Source organism: Onychostruthus taczanowskii, unplaced genomic scaffold (genome assembly GCF_017590055.1).
Source record: "Onychostruthus taczanowskii isolate IOZ18803 unplaced genomic scaffold, ASM1759005v1 scaffold173, whole genome shotgun sequence".
NCBI classification, from domain to species: Eukaryota; Metazoa; Chordata; class Aves; order Passeriformes; family Passeridae; genus Onychostruthus; species Onychostruthus taczanowskii.
In genome coordinates, this window is record NW_024498940.1 from 393,762 (window position 1) to 415,540 (window position 21,779).

The 21,779-nt window shown below is 44.1% G+C and overlaps 1 protein-coding gene across 3 annotated transcripts in view; it reads left to right on the top strand.

The window, feature by feature from the left end:
• The window catches only part of INPP5A (inositol polyphosphate-5-phosphatase A), a 193,211-nt gene that overhangs the window by 106,739 nt on the left and 64,693 nt on the right, over positions 1–21,779 (top strand). For all 3 annotated transcript variants that reach the window (XM_041400150.1, XM_041400151.1, XM_041400152.1), the window contains exons 7-8: positions 5,552–5,604; positions 9,266–9,385. In XM_041400150.1, coding sequence (XP_041256084.1) covers positions 5,552–5,604; positions 9,266–9,385 — 173 coding nt within the window. The remainder of the gene's footprint in view (positions 1–5,551; positions 5,605–9,265; positions 9,386–21,779) is intronic.

Below are 21,779 nucleotides of genomic sequence, written 5' to 3' on the forward strand. Positions count from 1 at the left end.
AGGATTTGTAAATATACACAATTAGAGATATTTACACAGTGTTTGTGTGCTTGGCAGAGCATTGCATAAATAGTTATGGGATTGATAAGATGAAGGTTGTTCTTTTTCTTGACTTTGATACTAAATGATTTATTTTTATATCTCAGTCCTGGAAGGAAAAGTGCCTTTGACATAATTTTGCAAAGCATTCCCTTCCTGTGAATAAACATGTCAAATACTTTGAAGCTAAGTGTCAGATCACTTTGGGGGAGCTGGAGCCATAGCTCAGGTGTTTGTTTTCCCTCTGTGGCAGTGCCTGGCAGTGCTGTGCCTGGCTGAGAGCTCTGCCCAGCAGTGTGGGCACTGCCAGCAGCATGGTGCCTCACAGCGCCGGGACAGGCTGTGCACTGCTCATTGATACCCAGGGACAACTGTTTCCTCCTTTATTTACTTCACTGCTGTTGCTTCGTTGTGAGAGTGGCAGAGCTGTAACTTGCTCAGCCTTGTTTATTACTCCTCTTGCATCAGCAGTTCTTCGCAGTCGCTTGGAGCAGTGGTTGAGTCTTGGGGCTCTGCCACAAGGTGTTGTGGAGCAGGAATGGTGCTCATTCCTTCATTCCTTGTGGGTGCTCGGCCCTATGGTGTTCCCACCTCATTAGCAGCTGCAGCTCCTCAATACACCCTCCTGTGCTGCTTTTAGGACGGGACCATGGGGACTGTGGGGACTGGAACCCGAGGAGCAGCCTTTGGAGGCTGTGACGCCCTCGTGCTGCTCCCATTGGTTCCAGTGCCTTAAACAATGGTTCTGAGCAAAAACCTCTGTGTTTTGGTTGTCAGGGATAGTGTTTACCTGGAGGAGGAACTGACAGGAAAAGAGAAAATCTGCAAATATATGCAATTAAGTAATGAACAAATCTCCAAAGCACCTTGAAAGTTCAGTTCTGTTCCTGCCCCCAGCAGAATTCCTGGGAATGCTGTTGCAGCCAGACCCATGGGACAGGCTGGGGCCATGCTGCTGCAGAGCTCTGCACAGAAGCAGAGGGAAGGGCCACGGGCTCTGCAGGTCTGCAGTGAGTGCAGAGCACTCACACTGCAGCTCTGCCCCTTGTGTGCTCGCCTGGCCTGCACCCTGCCTTGTGCAACCCAGCCTGTTTCCGTGTGACTTAAGAGTTAGAAAATAACTGCTATGAGTTTTAGACCATGCTGTTTTTCTTTGGAACTGGAGACCCAAAAGTGTCTCAAACACACAGACACAGCAAGAGCAAAAAACAACAGGAGGATAGTTTTGGTTCTCATATGCATGTTTCTATATGTAAAGCTAAAATTAATCTTGCTATCACATGTTTTCTGTCTAGACAAATGTTAGTAATAGCAATAGCAATTAAAAGGCCTCAAAATAGTGTTTATTTTGGAAATTTGGGTTTACCCAGCAGAAGGCATGAGCAGCATATTTGCCCAAACATTGCATTGACATGCTCTTGTGTGTTTTAGCCAGACCTTTCATATCACATCTGCAATTTTTTGTGTGAGAAATGGTTTAAGACTGATTTCTTTTTATTGCAGCTGTTTAAGGATGATCTAAAAGTAATTACAGTGATTGAGGCATAATGCAATTCAAAATAATTACAGCCCACTGCATATAAAACTAACAAAACTTTCTGCTTTGATTTATGGGTCCTCTTGGCAAGGCATAAACCTCAAATGATGCCTCTGGGAGCAACACTCTAGATAATGTTGGGCCATTTTAAAAAAAGCAGATTTGTGTAGTCTATCAGGCCTGAGTAATTTTTTTTTTCTCATAGTGAGAAATTGGTTGTTATCATAGATCACAGATACTGCTCAAAGCTCTTATGAAAGATGAATTAATTTCACTAATGCTTTAATGCAAACCTTTCATGGAGGAGGCTGTATGGTGATAACCTTACTGCGGTCTCTCCTTTCTCAATTATGATTTATGTTGTCTTTTAGTAGATGAAACTGCCTGTATTCACAATCCATCTGCTGGCTAAAGGAATCCTATTAACAGAGGATCTGAGAAGAGACTTAATAATATAAGGTGAAAGATGTGGTATCCCCTTTCTGGGACATGAAGTAGAATTTTTTTTCCCTATTTTAAAATGTAGATCACTCTCTGAGAGCATAAGTAGAATTTTTTTTCCCTATTTTAAAATGTAGATCACTCTCTGAGAGCATAAGATGACCTATGTCATCTCCACCTGGTTTTATGCTGGCTTACAGATGGTGTAGCAGCTAGTGACTATTTGTTAAAGTAAAAATAAAGATTGTTGCTTTGAAATCTGCAATAGAAAGCAAATTTCTCTTTCCTCCTTCCCAAGCTATAACTCTTTTTTACATTCTGTTTCCAAAACTTTCTGCATTCCAAATACTTCGTTTAGAAAGACTAAAGCACATGCAGGATCCAAAAGGCATGTTGTTCAGCAGCAGTGTGTACCCCAGGCTGAGGATGACTCCTCATATCAGAGCTGTTGAGCTCCAGCTCCTGGGCTGCATTAGGAGGCCTGAAGCCTGCTAATGTTAAATAGACTAGTTATTGATAAGTGAATTATTTACTGAAGTTAAGTGTGTTCAAGCTATGAGTAGCTAAAGGTAGTTTGTAGGTTGGGGGCACAATGAAACAAGTGTTGTTTTGCAGTACAGAGGCACAGGTGTCCCTGCTTCAGCTAAAGGTAGTTTGTAGGTTGGGGTAGATACCAGTGGCGCAATGAAACAAGTGTTGTTTTGCAGTACAGAGGCACAGGTGTCCCTGCTTTATTCAGCCTCAGCTGTGTGACCTTTTCCACTGTGAGCTGAAGCTCCTCCCTGGTCTCCTGGCTTCCCTCTGGGCCAGGTAAAAGGCCCATACCCTCGTGGCTCTGTCCACCACTTGTTGCTTTTTGGCAATGACTCAGTCTGGACCGTTGTGGAGCCGCTGACTTGAAGCAGTTACTAAAGCAACTGATGTAAGGGAAGAAAGGAAGTATTTAGAGGTAGGAACTCCATTCTACATGGTTTTTCATGGCAAGTTGCCACAATACAGCTCTGTTTCCTGTGCCGTGAGCACGGGGGACGTGGGCTCCTGTGTCAGGCTCTGAGAAGGAGAGGCTCTCACCAGGGCAGGGAAGCCTGCTCAGTGCTGGGTATTGCTCAGTACCTTGGTTGCTCTTGCTGCCAGCATTTGGCTGATTCCTGATTCAGGTTTCCCTCTGAGCTGTGGTGCTCCTTTAAGGAGCTGCAATTACACTGCAGTCATCACCACTTTAATATGTCTTTCCTTCATGCCCTGCTTTGTATGGTTGAATAAACCCTTTCTGGGTCACTATTTAATTTGATATGGTCCCCCTCAGTAAAATGATGGAGAAAAGATGAATTAAGGCTCTGTGCTGGTCATTATCAATCATGGTTTGTGTGCATTACTTATTGCTCACAGTGCTTTTTGACATTAGCCCTCTCTAACCTCTCTCTTCATGTTAATGCTGCCTGGAGGTCCTTTCCCCTGATGTAGCAGGGGTTATTTATGTAGGTGGTGGTTCTGGGGGGTTTTAAAAGGTCAGCACAATCTCCTCAGGGACTCTATTCACAAAGGAAAAGCTGGCAGAATGTAACTATCAGTTTTCAAATTGTGATTTTAAAAACTGTATTTTTTTGGGTGAGGACTCCTGACAGCGAGGTGTCAGAGCCCCAGTTGTGGGGCTGGAGCAGAGCTGTGGCAGGACACAGCAGAGAGCCTGTCTGTGCCCCAGGAGAGGGAGGGACAGGCTCAGAGCATGGCTGTGCAGGAGCAGGACGAGGGACAGCGGTTGCAGCAAGGGAAAATCTGATTTAATCTGGAAAAAGCTTTCACCGTGAGATTAAACAGCCTGAGATGGGCCCAGACAGGTTGTGGAATGGCTGTTCTTGGAGATGCTCAAAACCCAGCTGAATATGACTCTAAGCAAGATGATCTGGTTGGGCCTCTTTTGGTGTTGCATCTTTTGAAGTACCTTTGCCATTTTGCCAGAGAGGAAAATAGCAAATGAGAAATGGCAGCCTGATTGAAAACATTATCTTGGACCACATCGTAGGCTTGGACTACTTGATTTTAAGTTCTGTGTCGTTATTTTTAAGAAGGAAATTACAAAGCTTCCTTTTAAAATCAAGATTAAATTTGAGCCAATTTTGAATGCTTTTAGCATTTAATTTTTTTTTCATTAGTTTCCTTTTGAATAAGTGTTGACATCTCTACTTGTAACTGTGCCCTCACGAGCATTGTAGAAGAGACCTTACAGGATTCTGGGATTTGTGATCCAGCTGTGGATCCTGTTAGGAAGGATTAGAGTGTTTGCTTTCCAGCCAGCCATCCCCTGAGAGGTTGCTGGACCTGCAGAAGAGGATAATTTTTCACTGTTAAAAAAACTTTGCAATAAAGTAGATTATTATTTGAAATATAATTATTATGGTGTTGTTTCTGGTTGGTCTCGGCTGCAGTCACTGTGCTTGTGCCTAAGGAGAAGGGGAGGGAGATGGCTCCCTTTTCCCTGAGGGGTGGTCAGAAGATGCAGACTAGGTTGGACAGGGCTTGGAGCAACATTGTCTACTGGAAGGTGTCCCTGACCACAGCAGGGAAGCTGGAAAAGGCGAAGGTCCCTTCCAACCCAGGCCAGTCTGTGATTCTGTGATCCATTCTAGGTCGGCCTGGTTTGGTTTGTTGAGGCCCTTCACTGTCTCAGTGTTTAGGACTGAGAACTGTCTGCTTTCAGAGAGGAGAATAAATACACCTGGCCAGTGCCTCAGGAGAGGGCTGGGGAGTGGTACCTCTGGCTGGGGATGCTCTGCTGGACTGACAGTTTATTCACAGTAAGGAATCAGTCTTTTGGCACCATTATTTAGGCCTGTGTGGTGCAATATTCATTCCCAGAGCACACCAGCCCGGACACACGTGCATTGTTAACAAGGAATAAGTAGGATGCAGAATCATGTCTTTTTGTGGGAGGTTGTAGATTGTGGAAGTGGTGCTGGAAACTGGAAGTGGTGCTGGAATTCCCCTTCTTGTATGTGAGTGACAGGTATGGGCCCGAGCTGAACTGGGGCTCTCGCTGATGCTGTGGTTCTGATGAACAGAATCTTGAAATTCTTAACTTTTGAAATTCTTAACTTTTATAAAAATATTGGTGGCTGGGCTCAGCAGGTCTCATTCATTTTAATTTGATGTAAATCTCTGATGACATTTTACAGTTCAGGTAAAATTACAAAGACAACATTTGTGCATAGGCAATAATAATTTGCTGGTTTAAGGTAAGCATAAATATAGCTGGAAAGCTTTCTTATTTGGTTACCTTTCATCTGTAAACAACTACCGGGACTTTTATTAATTTTACATGTAAGCTTGTAACTGCTGCAGGATCAAAAATATAATTAATTCCAGGATGTATAAAAGGCACAGTATCTGTTTTAAAGGTACCTCAGTTTGTGTTCTGTGCTTCTCGGTTATAATGTATGGATGAGCTCTGCTTCATTTTGTTCTTTGTGTGAGTGCATTTCATTTTCACAGTATTCTTTACCTAAGGTGACTGGTTCTTATTCACTTATTTTTCAGTGCAAGTGGTCCAGAAAAGGTTTCATTCGAACCAGGTGGTGTATTACTGATTGGTAAGTTGCATCTTAAAGTTGTTTCTGCTTACATTTGTTTTATGTACGTTTGTTGACAGCTATTTCAAGAAGGTATGTTCTTGTGTAGATTGGTCCGTTCGTGGAGCAGGTGGGTTCCACACTGCTTTCCTGCCTGCTGAACAGTGCTCAGTAGATGGTGATGGTGCATAAGCAGATGTTGGTGTGACCCTGTGCAGGCAGAGACTGGCTCAGGGACAGCTGGTGCCCGTGGGCAGGGCACGGGGGTCAGGCACAGCTGGAGCTGGCACCTTCCCCTGCTGCTGCCACCACTGCTGCTGCTGGGGCTTGCAGCATCTCACTGGCTCAGGCACAGCCTGGCTGTGTGCAGCCCTCACCTCTGGCTTCTGCAAAAACAGCTTGTTCTCTGGGCACTCCTTCAGATTTCTCTAAGCCCACCTGGAAATCTGGCCTTGCTTTTTTTCCATGTAGTCACAGCTTTGGTCTTCACTGCTTATTTCTATTATAGTCAGGTATATGTACATTCAACACTTTTCCCTTCCTCATGTGGCTGTTTCATGCCTTACAATTGAAAGCTTGATTTTGAAATCTCATGAATGTTCACATAGGCTGACTTGTGAGTACTGAACAGTGTTCTGGCTTTATTGGCATAAGCATATTTATTTAATTAGGCAGTCTGTGAAAACAGAAAAGGAACCAGGTTTATTCCCTTTATGGACTTCTGAGCCACAAATTGGGCAGGCAGTTGCATGATAATGTAGGTTAATGTTAGTTTTTCCAGCTCTTTCTGCATGGGGTGTGATTCCAGCACTAGATAATTGCAGAAGTGGGTGTTAACATCAGATTCTAATCTGGATTTAGCTCTTGCATCATGACTTCCCTAGGTCTGTCTCTTCTGTCCTCTGGGATTTCCTCTCTGCTGAAAAAACAGCATTAATTTATTTTTAGGCCTTTCCAAGAAAAAAAATGGTTCTTTTCTTCAGAGATGGATTTAAATGTAATGTTTTCTTGCGGGGGGTATTAAAAAAGGACAGTCCTTGGCTGTAGGGGATGTTTGGGTGAGTGTCTGTCAAGGCTGTGTTGGGCAGTGAGGATCAGGGAGCTCACAGCTTCTCCTAGTCTGTAATGAGCTGGGCCATGGTGGTAGTTCTGTCTGGAGAAATTTGCAATTATGACCCACGTGATCTAGCAAGGTCTCAGATGTTTCTAATGGGAAATTGAAGGGGCGAGTTGCTATGTATACTTTCTGAAGAATTAAGGTGAAATACTATGGGAAATGCAGGGGGTTATAAAATACACCTAAGGAGGTCTGAGTGCATAATGTGACTTTTCAGTGATGAATGTTTGCACCCAGTCTCTGCATATGAACAAAGTTCTGCCCATAATCATGAAAACCAATTCTATAAATCATATAGATTTAGAGAATCAAAATTCTATAAATCATGACTTTTGATCAATGCATTTCTACATTCTAATAAGTCAATAAAAATAGAGCCCAGGCACTTGTTGTTAGTACTTTTGTGTGAGTCCTTGAAGGGAACTATTCATTTTCCCTACCTAGGAATGTATTGTTACAGAATGCATCTCATGCCAAAAACAAGAGCCTCCCAAAAAACCAGAAAAGTGACCTTAACAGACTTCAGAGAACTGTCCTTTTCTTGCTCTGTGATCAGTGGTCTGCCCCAGTTGAGTTTCTCTGTGAATCCAGATATTTCAAATCCATTATTCTTCATTAACTTAACTTTAGTGTGGACAAAGAACTAAAGAATCCTGGGGCACTCATGAGTTTTCACATTATGCAAAAACGAGAGAGAACTACATAATTCATGCACTTTCATTTTGTGGGGTTTTTTTAGTATCTTGACTATAAGGTGAAGGTGTTTGTTTCTACTCCAATTGTTCTCAGTGTTTTAGGAGGTGCAAGATAGTGCACTGAATGCATTACAGTCTTAAATATAGTTTACATATGTAGTTCATATTTGCTAGGGAGAATGGAGTAGAGAATTTAGGTAGGGCACCAAGCTTGGGAATGTTTGCAAGTGTATCAGTGGTCAGAATCAGCAACCAGAATCATGTTGATATTCTCGAGGAAGTAGTATTGGAAGATGACAGTCAGGGAAATGCAGAGCATTGCACTTCAAGAGGAGAATTTTAAAGCACCAATACTATTTTGGGAATAACTGACTCATTACCCCTGCTGTAGAAAAGGATCGAGGGAGAAGGAATTGAGTATGGATCATTATTATCTTACTGAGATGTGTTAATAGGTAGATGCTGTGAAGGACACGAAGGGAGAAGGCACAGTAATTGAGTGCTGCCAAGGCCTGTGATAGAGTGTTCTCTTTGGCTTTGAGTGCTGTCTAGCATGGGCATGGGCTCTAGGCACGCTGGAAAGAGGAGTCAGGAGTGGTGGAAGGGTTTGGCTGGGGGGTGAGAAACGGGGCTGACCACAGCAGGGAAACTGGCTGCTGTCAGCCCTGCACAAGGGGCAGAAAGCAGTTTAATTTGCAGGAAAATAGGTAATCTGATGAAAATCTGAGTTTAAGGACAAGGAAGTTGCAGGTGGAAAGTCCTTTGTCAGTAAATTTTAAGAGCAAGTATGTTTTAGACACTCGGGGTGGGTTATAGGTAGCTTTACACGCCGGGTGAGCTGGTGACGTGGGACCCTCCCTGTCCTACAGGGACTCTTTCTGTTTGTCCTTCAGACAGACAGGACTGGATGTCTCAAACTGTCGCATTTCGTAGTTCTGTGATCATTACCTCTTTATAAGAAGGTTAGTGGGCCTGCTCTCCATCAGTGTGGGTTCACTGGACAGGATGTGCTGCTCCCTGGAGCCAGAGTTTTTCACCAGGATCTCTGGCAGAGCCCTTTGTGCTGCGTGTCCTGTGTGTCTGACCGTGCTCTCACTGTTCTCACTGCCATTATTGCTGTGTCCAGGTCCATTCCCAGCTCTGCCATGGTCTGGGAAGCCTCCCTGAGCATGGCCTGGGCTTTCTGCTTGGTGTCTGTCTCAGCCAGAGCCTGTCCACGCGCTCGCTGGCCGGCTGCAGGCAGGCTCAGGGGGCTCTGCTGCCCTGCACAAACCTGTCTGTGGCCTCACAGGCATGGGCCGAGAGAAGCAGCAGGTGTCCTCTTCCCAGCTGGAAGTGCTGTGTGTATTGACTGCTGCTGTCTCAGCATTCTCTGCACAGGGACAGATAAGGAGTCACAGTGATGTGATTTAGTCCTTAATGTCAGTAACATTCTCCTCTCAGTAGATTTTCGTGTTGTTTATTGCAAAGCCACAGTTCTACTTGACACTTAGTAGCTTTGAAACTTGCAGCTTTGAAACTGGAAGTTGTTTGTTTACACATTGAACTTTGTTTTAAAAATATTTTAGTGAAAGGGTACTGCCTGATTTCCAGAATTGTAACTGGCAAATAGCTTTTCATTTTCATGTTATACGTCCTTTATGCAAAAGACTTGATGGAGTCTTACCTGTGGATGAGCTGTAAGCTTGATGGCAGTCTGACAATTTTCTGATTATGATAGCTTAATCTGCACAGTTCTTGTGAGTAAATATTAAGGTAACCTAAGAGTGAATACAGTAAGTGCTGTGTTGAATGCTTTGCTGATGCAACAAATGTTTTTTTTTTTCTTTTATCCTGAATCATTTTATTTTTTTCCTTTTTTTTGTCATAGTGCCTTTGACTTGGTAAACATTCATCTTTTCCATGATGCTTCCAATTTAATTGCTTGGGAAACAAGCCCATCGGTTTACTCAGGAATACGGCATAAGGCTCTTGGCTATGTACTTGATAGGTATGTATTAGCCTTTCCTGGCCTCTTTCAATCTCTGTGTTCATAAGCAGCGAATGAAGGATGTTTCAAATGGCACACTCAGAAATGCAGAGGGTTTTATTCTGTCACCTGAAAGTGGTTACTGCTTGCCAGAGTTCTCTAGACAGTGCTGGTTACAGATCACTTCATGACACTTATTCTTTAAAGCCAAATAACTGATCTCAGGGAACCACTCTGAACTCACCAGAATTGCAGAGCAGGTACCACACTTATTTTCCAAATGTGTTAGGTAGATTAGCTTATTTTTAGACTATGTGAGCTCTAATGAAGTGCATTCAAGTGTATCTTCAGTTACAGAATAACAGAATAATTCCAGTTGGAAGCAACCTCTGGAAGTCCCTTATTCATCCCCCTGTTCAGAGCAGGACTGGCTTCAACAGCTTGTCCAGCTGAGCTTTGAGCAGCTCCAGCATGGTGGTTTGTAGCTCCTCTGGGCCACACATTGCTGTGTTTGACTGCCTCACTGTGAAACTTTCTGTCCCTATTATCCAGCCAGAATTTTCCTCAAAGTGGTTTGTGTCCATCACCTGGATCTTTTGGCGCGCATTGCTGAGCAAAATCTGGCTTTTACCTCTCTGTAACTACCAAACAGGCAAAGCCAGCAACAGTCCTCACGTAGACAAGTTTTCTGCAACCTGAACAAACCCAGGTCTTTCAGCCTCTCCTCGTGAGTCCCTCCACACAGAGCTGGTGTGCTTTAATCCCCAGGCCAGCTGGGTGCAGCAGGCAGCTCATCTCTGCAGCAGCACAGCATTTGTGTGTAGTCACTGCTGGTGTTGGCAGCTCTGTGGGTACCAGTGCTGTTACAGAGCTGGCTCATCTGATGAGTGGTACAATACAGAGGAGTCCCAAAAATACCCAGAAATTTACAGCTGCCCTAATTTTAAAGTCAGGAAGAAGACAGCTTTCTCTTGAGTAAGAAAATAATGTTTCTGTGTGGGCATTGGTGTGTTGGCAGAGTAAACAGGTATTTCTCTTAGGAGGTGCCAGCCAGCTTCGTGTTTGCCTGAGAAACAGAGCTTTAAAGTGTCCTTTCAGAGCAGCTGTGGCACACGCTGCAATCCACGGCATAATGGGGAGCTTAAAACAAACTGCTGAGCCTGGGAGGAATACAGAACCAGAGCACTTGGTGCACTGCTCCTGCCCTGAGCCCTGCTGTCCAGCAGCCCCTGGCCATGAGCCAGGGTGCTGCATTCAGAGGACTTTTTACCAGGACCCCCAATGAGCTTGGGACCACTGCTGCTGTTCCCTGGCCAGTGTCACTTGGTCAGGGTCACCTCTGTCCTTCCCCAGGGCGAGGAATGGGGGTCCCAGGCCAGCCAGGTGTGCTGAGCCCCATCCTGCTGCCCCACGCAGCCTTTTGGCTGAGGCCACTCCACTGGCCAGGGCCAAGCCCTTGCTGGCTGAGGGGAGGGGAGCACATGCCTGGCTCCGTGGGCATCCCCTGCTCAAAGCAGCCTGCTGCTCCTCTCATGCCTGGCTCCGTGGGCATCCCCTGCCCAAAGCAGCCTGCTGCTCCTCTGCAGCCTGGCCCCGTGGGCATCCCCTGCCCAAAGCAGCCTGCTGCTCCTCTGCAGCCTGGCCCCGTGGGCATCCCCTGCCCAAAGCAGCCTGCTGCTCCTCTGCAGCCTCCCTGTGCAAGGCAGAGGCATAGGGCATCCCTGTCCACAAGAGCTGTCTGCTCTTCTGGCTCTCTCTGGCAGCAGCCTGGAAATTACAGACTCTCCTGAACAAAGCAGTGTATGTGCTGGGAAATACCTCGTTGCCGTTTTTCTCTGTGTAGCTTCTCACTGGAAAGGATTTGAAATGTTGCAGTGGCATGTAAATGCCTTTCTGTGGGTTTTCTGTCCTGTAAGGGCGGGTAGGTGGGATAATAGAGACTGCCTTTCCCCCAGCAGGGGGCTAAGCAGGAATTTCTCCAAACAGGAATTTACCATCACCTTTGGGTTGACCCAGGGGTGAACAGGAAAAAGCCAGTATTGCCTTCCTCTTGTAGCACTTGCAAAACCTGCTCAAACCACTTGGAAGTGCTGGAGGCAATTGGAAGGTTTGCATAGATAGCATATGTATAAAAGATCCCTGGTTTAGAGAACAGGGACTCAGGAAGATTAGGATCTCAGTGGAGTCTGGGTGCATATTCTTGAGTTCTGTTGCATAGAGCAGTATGGGTTTTTTTTTTCATTTTTGCTTGGCTCCATTGGTCTCTTTTCCTTTTCTAACGCTTTGCATGAGGGAAACCTGTGCAAACCTTTTGCATTATTTATTGCACACTTGTTTGCATCATACAGTGTGCTTCATTAGCTAATTTTGGCTTTGGACCTCCCACGATGCCCTGGCAAGGGTAAGGTAATAAGACTGTAGTATTAGTGTCAGCTGTGGGTCAGGGATGTCACGATGGTGTATCATTAAAATGTGACACTGCCAAAAACTGCCCCAACTCCGCTGTCCTTAGAAAAGGAGCCCTTGGATTTCGGGTTGCACAGTGGCACAGCCAGCTCGCCGTGCATGAATTGTTCATTTTGAGGGAGCAGCCAGCCGCAGATCCGGACCTCCACAGTGTGGTGAGGGGCTGGCGGGCACAAAGGGGGAGTTCTGTAGCCAGTGAATAATGGGAAGCCCCTTTCATCGGCAGGACTAACCTTTTGGCAGCCACCAGCACACTCTATTCTGATCTGCTGATTGGGGAGGACAATACACTGAAGCTTACTTTGAATGAATGCTGCCACCAACAGTGTCCCCATTCAGGGGCTTTGGGAACCATCTTTGGCCATTGTCCCCCAGCACTCCCTCAGACAGCAGGAAAAGGGAAAGTGAGAGCAGCTATAGGGGGAAAAGTGCTTCTTTTCTTGGCTTTAATCTCTCTTTAAAGCTTCATAGATCTACATTTCCAGCTGAGCTACTGGAACTATGCAGTGTCAGATAAATACAGAAAGAGAGAGGTTTCAAGCTGAGCTTTCAAATCCCCTTATCTGCATGAACTAATAATGCAGATTTAGTGCTGTTAAAAACAGAGACTGATAAGTCTTTTCCTTTAAAGCCTTTAAACTGCTAAAGAGCATTTAACAGCGATGCAGTTCAAACCCAGTGAACAATGCTGAGAAGGAAAACAGTTTATTGAGCTAAACCTTCACTGAATGAAACAGAAACACCTTCTCACAGTTGATTTAGGTCACTGTGGGAGTCAGTGAAAGCTCAGTTGTGTTCACGCTGCATCTTCATAAACATGAGTTATGTACAGCCTTTTATCTGGGCAGCAGCTACCACAGGAGTTTGGGATGCAAACCAGAAGAGGGTTGGAAATAAAGCTAAAATGGATCAGTTTAACTGTTCAGATTGCCAGGGAAGTTGCTATCTAAAAAGCTATTTTAGCCACAAAGTTTTAACGCATCAGAAAAAAGCTGTGCAACATCACAGCGTTGGTGAGAAGGGGGAGGTTGGGGGAAAACCGAGGAAGAAGCATTGGGGGAATGATACAAAGTTGTGCTAAAAGCTTTCTCCTGGGAAAATCTGTTAGTAATCCTAATAACATGTTTGAGGAGTAGAAGCGTTCATTCTTCTAGCTTTAATAAAGCTTCTGCTTTAATAAAGTTAATCCTGAAATAATTTAGCTTTAATAGCATTAAAATTAGTTAAATAGAAAGAACACTTTAAAGGCAGTTCACTGGTATGTGCTGAGCCAGATTGCATTTAATATTTGCCATTTAGCAAGGGAGAAGATGTGGTGTCGGATTGTTGCTTTAAAGACCAAGAGGATTGGAATCACACTGTTGTTGAACAGATATTTGCTTGTACCTTTACAAATACATATACAGTGTGTATGTAGAAAACTGAGGTGTGTAATGAGTCTCTGTCAGCACCAGTGTAAACCCAAACTGAGCCCCCAGAAGTCAGTTACTTGTTCCAGGTAGACACAGGACTACAGTCAAAACTGAATTTGCTTTAAAATGAGATAAGAACGTCTGCTTTATATTTTGTGGGGGGGAAAAAATTCTTCAAAGCCCATTTTGGATAACTCCCATGTACAGTTAGCCCTATTTGCGTGATACTTTTTTTTTTTGGTATTTTCTGAAGTTGGAGGGTGTAAGCTATACATGAGAGTAAGAGAAGAAACTAGTTTACATTTTGGTTTAATTTTTCACGCATTCATTGTAACTAATGCTTGTGCATATTTCATATTAATTAACCATATTGGCATATTAGTCATGTTCTGTAGCCACTTGATGGGGAAAAGTGTATGATTGCAATACCTGGGCTGGGGAATGAGGAAAAAGCTGCAGGATGGGGCCCTGCAAGAGTGGGAAGGAGAGTTTGGGAAGGACAGGACGTGAGGTGTTAGCCTGATCTCTGGCTCTGGTGTGCCAGCCATCTAAACTTCCTGAAATTATCTCGAGCATTGAGATCCATAAAATGAGTGTGGTTTTTTTTTTTTTTTTTTTTTTAATGAAAGTGACAGTGCTCTTCTGTTTTCCTATTGAAATGTTCCCTGGCCTAGTTCAACAGAAACATTTTTACATTACAACTGTGAAATCTTAGCATAAAGCTTCCCTTTGTGCCCTTCATTATTTTCTCACAAATATAGTCCATTGTCACATAGCTGAAGTTAATTTGATCAACATTGGGACATTTAACTTTTATGTCCGGTCAAAGGAGCTGTTTCATGCTGATTTTGAGTATTGAAAAGAAATGATTGCCAGAAAAATAATGTTACTATTAACAATTCAGAGCAATTAGTTTCCCAGGGAGAGGCGATGTGATGCACCGGCTCCACACAACTATTCTTTGTCATTTTATGGATGCTCATCAGTCAACTGTCACCTCTTCTCAAAGACCCCTCCAATCTAAATGTTTCTCTTTGGGCTTTTCCCAGAACTAGCAGCTGAATGAGCAAAAGAAAAGCCACTTAGTTTCTAGGCAAAGGAAAACTTTGCTCTAAAGATCTGGGTCATTTGGGAAGATCCTCAAAGCAGCTCGCTTTAGGAGGGCTTGGGATTTTTTTGTTTTGGTTTGGTTTTGTTTTTACTTTATTTGTTTTTTGCCACAGTGATTTTAACATGAGCCTTCAAATGCATAGTGAAATTTCTGTGTATTCAGATAGAAAGCACTCTCAGGGCAAATAAACCTTCCAGCCAAATGTTTTCTAACAAAGGTTTAAACCCCTGGATCACATTCAAATCGACAGCTTTTCATTAAACACCCGAAGCTCATCTCATTAATATTCAGTCATTCTCCCCCTTAAAGGAAGGTTAAGTGCTCTCAAAATTAGCGTGTTTGGATAATATGCTCTTTAAAGAGTAAATCCAGCAAAATTGTCTTGTTACTTTCAGCCTGTCAAATACAGCCAAAGTCACTTTTCCTTGCTCCTTGCTTTTCTGCTGGCTTGAGCTTTGGCGTCTTTGATGCAGTTGTCAAAAATTCAACTCGTGTGTCCTTCCTCTCTGCACAGTCCTATTGTGAGTTTTACTTAGATTGTATTTTTAGCAGGAAAATATTTTTGTACTGGTATGCATTGTGATGGAAAGCATGCACTAGTGTAATTTGAAGGACACAACAATTGCAGCTCCATATTAAGCGAATGACAATTTTTGGTCATCCTAATCAGTAATTTTGCCCTTATTCTGTTGTTTTCAGCATTTGGAGCTCCTTTTTTTCCCCATTTTTCTTTTTGCGTTATAAACTGAACAGGTTATAATGAATTTTCAGTATTCATTGTTCAGATGGTAAATACCTGGTGTTTCTCTTGTGATAAATCTGTGTGAACAATACCAGGTTTGGAAGTGGAAATCCGAAATCCAGAACTTTAGGTACTTGAAGGTATCTGAAGATACACAGAGAAAGGTGCCATTTGAAGTAAAAGTGGAGTAGATGCACCAAGCCAGTTTTTGCTGTACCTGGCCAGTGTGAACAGAATTGTGGCTCTTTCAGAAGAAATGCTGCAGTTAAAGCTCTGAGGATTCCTGGAGAGGTTTTGATCAGTTGTTAGCCCGCGCAGTCCCTGTCCGGCAGTGTGGCTGTGGATCATGGCACTCGGAGCCTCCACCTCATCTTCCCTAAGGGCTTTACTCCTTTTTACCTGTTTTCCATTAGCCGGATCCCCTGGAGCTGCACTGTTGGCTGCTGAGTCTTTCTAGTAGAATGTAAGTGCTGTAAGCACAGGCAAGGTTGGGTTTGCTGCAACAGTCTCTCTCCCAGGAGAGCGTGTGTAATTAAACATCAGATGCAAGAAAAGAGAATGCCTCTTAAAAAAGAAATTTCTGCAAGGAACCTGTTGCCTGCTTGATTTTGCTCAGAAAGTGGCTTTCTATGAGAATGTGACACACTCTGCACATTCTCATTGAGTTATATTTCTCTCTTTACTGTAATTTGTTCCTTAGAGAGCCCAGAGCTGGAAGAAGATAAGTCATTAGTGTCCAGCTAAAGGTGACACTGACATCAGCATCCATTGTGGTCTGCGCCTTTTCAAATCTCCTATCCTATGGCCATATCTTCTAGAATAGCTGTGATTCAATTAAGGAGAATCTATATGGGCTGTTGATCCAATTCTTATTCATTTGCAGAGAAATGAAAATAAATTGCTATTGTGATTTTATTTACAATGCTGGCTGTGAGCTGATAAAATGGAGAATGGTTGAAAGAGCCTCATTCTGCTCCCATTGGAGCCTGTGGGCACCAGTCCAAGTAACCACCTTGGAGATTTTGACTCCCATGAGGTGGGAGCACTGTGGGAGGAGGTTGTGAGCTCTGCATCCTGTGTTCCATGTCCTGGAAAGATTTGGATCATCCCTAACAGGAGAATGCCAGGATGGGAGGGACAGCGTTTCCAGCCACTGGTCTGCCTGTGCAGGAGCTGGAGAGGGTGTAGCTGGCTGGGCAGACCCTGCTCAGGGCTGGGTAGGCCAGCTGATGTGGCTGCCTTAACTGTTGCAGAGCTTCTTTATCTTCATTTCATCAGTGCTGGGTTTATGGTGCAACCAAGATGAGTCAGTTTCTCACCCCGACAAGGAAATGGGTCCTGCTGCTGTTATATCCACTAGAATTTTCATTGTTCAAACCTAATGTTGACAGTCTTAACTTTCTTGATCACCCTGCTCTTTGGAAAGAGGGTTGTTCCCTTTTCTTTAGCACTTCAAACGTTTCTGTCCTCGCCCCTTTTTTGTTCCCTCTCTTAGCTCCTGGTGCTCCACTGCAGTGTGATTTTCAAAGGGATAATGTAAAATTGGTTGCTCATGAGCTGTTCTCAGCATCGAGCATTGTTTAGTCCTTTGTTAGTGAATTCTCTCTGGGTCTGAGCCATTTGCATTGCCCTTTTCTAGAAACATTTGGGTTTATTTTAAATTCACAGTTGCCCTGAGCCCAGCTGTTACCCAGTCCGAGTTGGAGCCTGCAGGTGCCCATCCCTGGCAGCTTGCTGTGGATGACATGGCCCCTGCTGCCATGCAGCCATCAGAGGAGATGGAGCTGGAACAGATGTTTGTTGTAGGTCTGACAAGACCCAAATCTGGCAAAATTCCGTAACCATCGCACTGCCATTCCTATCAATGAGATGTTTAGGACAGAGAGTGTCTTTAGTCTGAGTTGCTCTAAACATGTCACCAAAAATACTTTAGTCAGCTTAACAATGGATCAGTATCCTGTTGCCACTTATCCTGTTATTTCTGTCTCACTGTTTGTGCTTTTGACACTAAGTGACCGCAGGATTTTGGCTTTGCTCCCCACATTTGAGCCCTGCGGAACAAAAAGCAAGAATTGGGATGTCTTGGGCTTCATGCCCAAAGACTGGGCAGTTACCTGCTGTCTGCTGAGCACCAAGTGCCACCAGCACTGAAGAGCTCAGAAACTATGTGGAAGAATGTTAATATTCCATGATAAAACAAAGATCCAAAGATCCCATTTCTCTGGTTTCTTCTTGTAGTTTTCTCTCGTATCAGCTGAAGAGCATGAAAATTTCTTTGTATGGTAACGCCAGTGTTGTAGTGCTGTGCTGTCCTGTAGCAGAATTGACAAGTCCTTACATCATTATCCAGGGCTGCTATTTCATTAGGCGAATGTCAGTGTCAGGTAAGATCATGGGTTTGTCAATATAATGAAAATACCAGTCAAGTGAGGAAAAAGTCACAATTTTCCAGCTCTAAAAATTGATTTTTATTGCTCTTCTTGTAATCCTTTCTTTGGATTAAGTATTTATTATTGATGTGGTCTTTCTTTTAATCTTAATAGCTGCTGACATTGTAATTAATTAAAAAATACAACATTTTTGCCCAAATGGCACTATATTGAAATTAAAAGTGAACATCACATATTAGTTAAACAGCCCTGGCAAATGTCTTGAGTGCTAAGATGATTGCCTAAGCTTCTTGACAATTCCCTTCATCTTGCTGTATGGTGCTTGACCTTTTGAGATATTTTGGTGTTATTAATAGGTTTTAGCCATTATATCAGAAAGAACAAGGCACAAAAATATTATAGACTTTATCTTTTTAATGACAGCACTACACCACCTTGGGCATGCCAATGAAGGCACTTCCCTTGTGGCTTTTGAGGCACACTTAAACTGTCAGTCAGCAGGTAACTTGTACTCAGAATTGATGGGGATTTTTCTGGAATTTGTCTCCAAATGTGTATTTGAAATTGCAAAAGTGTGCAAGCTGAGCACTGTCAGAGCTGCAGAAGAGAAGGGTGGTGGTACACAGGAGAAGACAGGCTTCTCTTTCAAAACTGTCTCTGAAACCTCTGCTGGAGGGGATTGGTTCTCAAGGTGCAGATGTTTGAGCTGATCTCTGGAGAAAACTTTTAAAAAGAGAAAGCAATGCAGTTAGGAGCAGCAGAAATCGGAATGGTCTGGGTTGGTGTAAGCCAAAACCTATTTCCATCCTCTGGATCCTCAGTTCCTTGACGTGGCTGTGGCAGGAGACAGCGCTGTCGTTCCTTAGCTTTCCAGCAGAAGTCACTGCGGGAGCTTTACAGCCCCTGGCGCTGTAGATCCGTGCAGAAGAAGGTGTGTATGACCTTGTTATCCACAGGTCACCTGCCTGCTTCTGCCAACAGGATGGCCGTGCTTCTCTAGGCATTCCCTGTTGGGTGAGATCCTGCCTGGCCAGGGAGGTGAGCTGGTGGTGCCTTTGTCACAGTCACTCCTGCCTGGGCAGGGTCGGGGGTCCGGCTGTCTGCGCTGTGCGCAGCGAGTGCCCCACGGGTGCCCTGAACATTCACCCGGTGGGACAGAGGATTTTCAGAGCCCCTGTGGGGACACAGCCAGCACTGCTTCTGCTGCACCGACTCCACTCAGAACCTGTGGCTCCAAGCTCTGCGCAGGTCAGCAGCAAACAGTGAGCAGTTTGTCCTGAGAAATGATGGTCGCACCAGGAATGAGCTGATCCTCTTGTCTCGGTGTGTTGGTTGTGATCTTCATATCCCTTCACTTAGGAGAGGACATTTTATGTAGGCAGTCATATGTTAAGGTCCCTTCCAACTCCAGCCATTCTTTGGTTCTCTGTCCTTTGTAAAAGCTTTTGTGTCTGTAGCTCCCATGTGCAGATAATGCACAGAAATACATAGGCTGTGGAGAGATAGTATCTTACCCCAGAAGATGTATGAGAAGGATGGAATGGCTCATATTAGCTGGTATTTATCTTAAATACATTTAGTTATTAGAAAAATTTGCTCACTGAATAAAATATGGCTTGACCTTTGGATTGTTTCTTCCCAAGAAATGTGACAGTGTCCCTCCTTCTCCCCCATTCAGCCTGCTTGGCAGAGCTGCACGGTTTTTGTTTTGTTTTGTTATGTTATTGTTGTGTTTAAAAAAAAACCCAAAACCCTCAAGCCCCTCTTTTCAGCAGTGTCAAGTTAGGATGAATTGGCCAGGGAGGCATGTTTATAGACTGTGTGAAGAACTTTGTCTTTGTGTGGGAATGCTGGTGACACTGGTATGGCTTGCCTGAATGAACTGCGATGACGCGGCTAATAAGGTGTCCTGCTGAGCGTCGCTGCAGCCTTTCTCAGACCTCCCACCTAATGCCATTCAGCTCCAGCTCAGTGTAGCTAATTTTTCCCATTCCCTCAATTCTTTAGGCCTCCTTACAAACAGAAAAGTCAACTTTCACACCGAGGAGAAGATAAGTGCTTTAGGAAATAATCGTGTAAACAGAATGTTACCTTCTGACCTGATGCTGATACCTTGGTCTGGGACAAAACCCAGCTGGCTATTGCATTCGACATGGCTATTAAAGGAATAATGCTGCTGATCCTCCTTACAAAGTGCCCTGAGAAATGGTTTAGCCAAATCACAGTGCCTCTTGTCACACTGAATCATGTTCAGCTGCTCTCTTCCATGACCAAATTGCTGATATTTAACCGCTTCCTTGTCTTCTCCATTCTGTGAAGGGGGGACAGTATAGGAGAGGGAAAAGTATGAAAGCAAGGGGAAGCTGATTCTATAATTATCTGGCTGAATTTCAGTGCTTTGAAGTATGTATGCAGTGCCCCATACAGCATTTATAAAAAAGGTGCATTTCATCAAATAAATTTATTTTTAGCTACTACAAGGAATACTTTAAAATATATTGCAAAAGGATTTCAGGGATTCTAATAACACAGAACTGTTCACTTTAGGACTGCACTGAACCCTGTTATGTGTAGCAACTGAAATTAGTAAATAGGCCCAGATTTCCAGCAATATTGAGAAGAGGAACCTCTCTGTCTTCCTTGTTTTAGTCTGGGTAGGGATCTGACATTTCCTGAGTGGCTTTGAGAAAAAGCCTTCACAGTCAGCATAGCTGGCACTGCCACCCAGGCTGAGAGGTCTGTCCTTGTGGCAGAGGAATTTGGGGCACCCAGGCTCCTGCCATGGCTTTTGAGCCACCTCTCCCTCGAGCCTGCTCCCATCCCAGCCAGGCTGGTCAGCCCAGGCTGAAGCTGTTCAGCAGCACAGCTTGGGGAGGTCAGAGGTTCCTATAATTCACCTGATGCCCCCAGAATAGCAGATGGTTTTGTCACAGGACAGCGTGTCAGGGTCTGCCAGGCCAAAGGCTCTGCTGAGGGAAAGAGGCTTGCTCAGAGCCTGACTGACACAGCAGAGCATGGATGTCTCCAGTGCAACACAAGAGCTTCTTTCTGGGCCTGTAAAGATCTTCTGATACCCACAGTGAGCCAAATTGCAGTTATTAGACCAAAATAAGAATTATACGTATTTATTTTGCAGCAAAGAAATTGTAATTTAGTGTTAGTTTGCAGTGACAGCCAAGTTTACTCCTTAAAAAAAATAGAAATCATGGATTTAACTCATCAAAATTTTCATTTCAGCATGGGGATAACTTGGACTGTGAACTCCACTTGAAAGTAACAATTGCTTGAATGTTTCCTTCTCTTACTCTACTGTCATGGCTGAAACATTCTTCAGCTCTTTCATTCAACTTGTCTGCCACTTCTCAAAATACAACAAGATGTGAATTCAAGCAGGCAATAACCCATTCAGTGCAGAAGACTTCCAGTGTAGTGCCATCAATTAAAAATGTATAATGTGTTTGAAACTGGCAGAATAATTCAAGTAATGTGTTCCAGGTGTGAAGAGTCTGTTATCGAGGACTCTTTGTGCAGTGACAAGTTCTGTGGTTTTGGAACTGGTGAGGACAAATCATCTGTAGTGTTTATAGTTGTGTGCTCTGAAGTTCACAAGGGACAGCAGAAAGCCCAGATGGCAGCATGCTTTCTTCCCAGTGCAGCTGGTTTTCCAGTTCGTTATACTGATCGATTTGTTACATTGATTTCCAAAACATGCAGAAGTAAAGATTTTTCTTTGGTATGTTTTAAAATGTTAAAAAATGCTTTTCCTATAAGCGACTCCTTCTGGAGCAAGAGCAGAGGATGAGGAGTGTGAATGTGTTCTCCCACCCTTTCCGAAATGAAGACTTCTCTTTCTGGAAAGGAAGGGCTGGCTGTCATCTGTTGGAAAAGTTTTCTGCTTCATTTGCACTTGAGTTTTGGGTCCAGTCTGAGCCCCTGTCCCCTCCTGATGGCCCTGCACAGGTCACAAGCAGCAGCATGGCCAGCAAAGGCATTGCTGACTCGTGTGTGCTGGCGTGTGGAGCTGTGCAAGGGAAGTACCTGTGCCTTCTGTGCACTCACGAGTCACCTGTTCTGTCATAAGCTATCTAAAGTTGTACAGGAACAGAGCCTTCAGGTGGGCTGAAACCCTTTGGCATGAGCTGGTAAAAGTTGTTAAAGGAAATGGCACTGGGTCCTCCCACTAAAACCATGGGCTGGCTGCTTTCGTTTTATATGGTTCAGACTTATTACTTCATTGAGTGATTCATGGTGGCAGTTTTAAGGGACTATTTGATTCCTAGTTAAAGGAGGGATA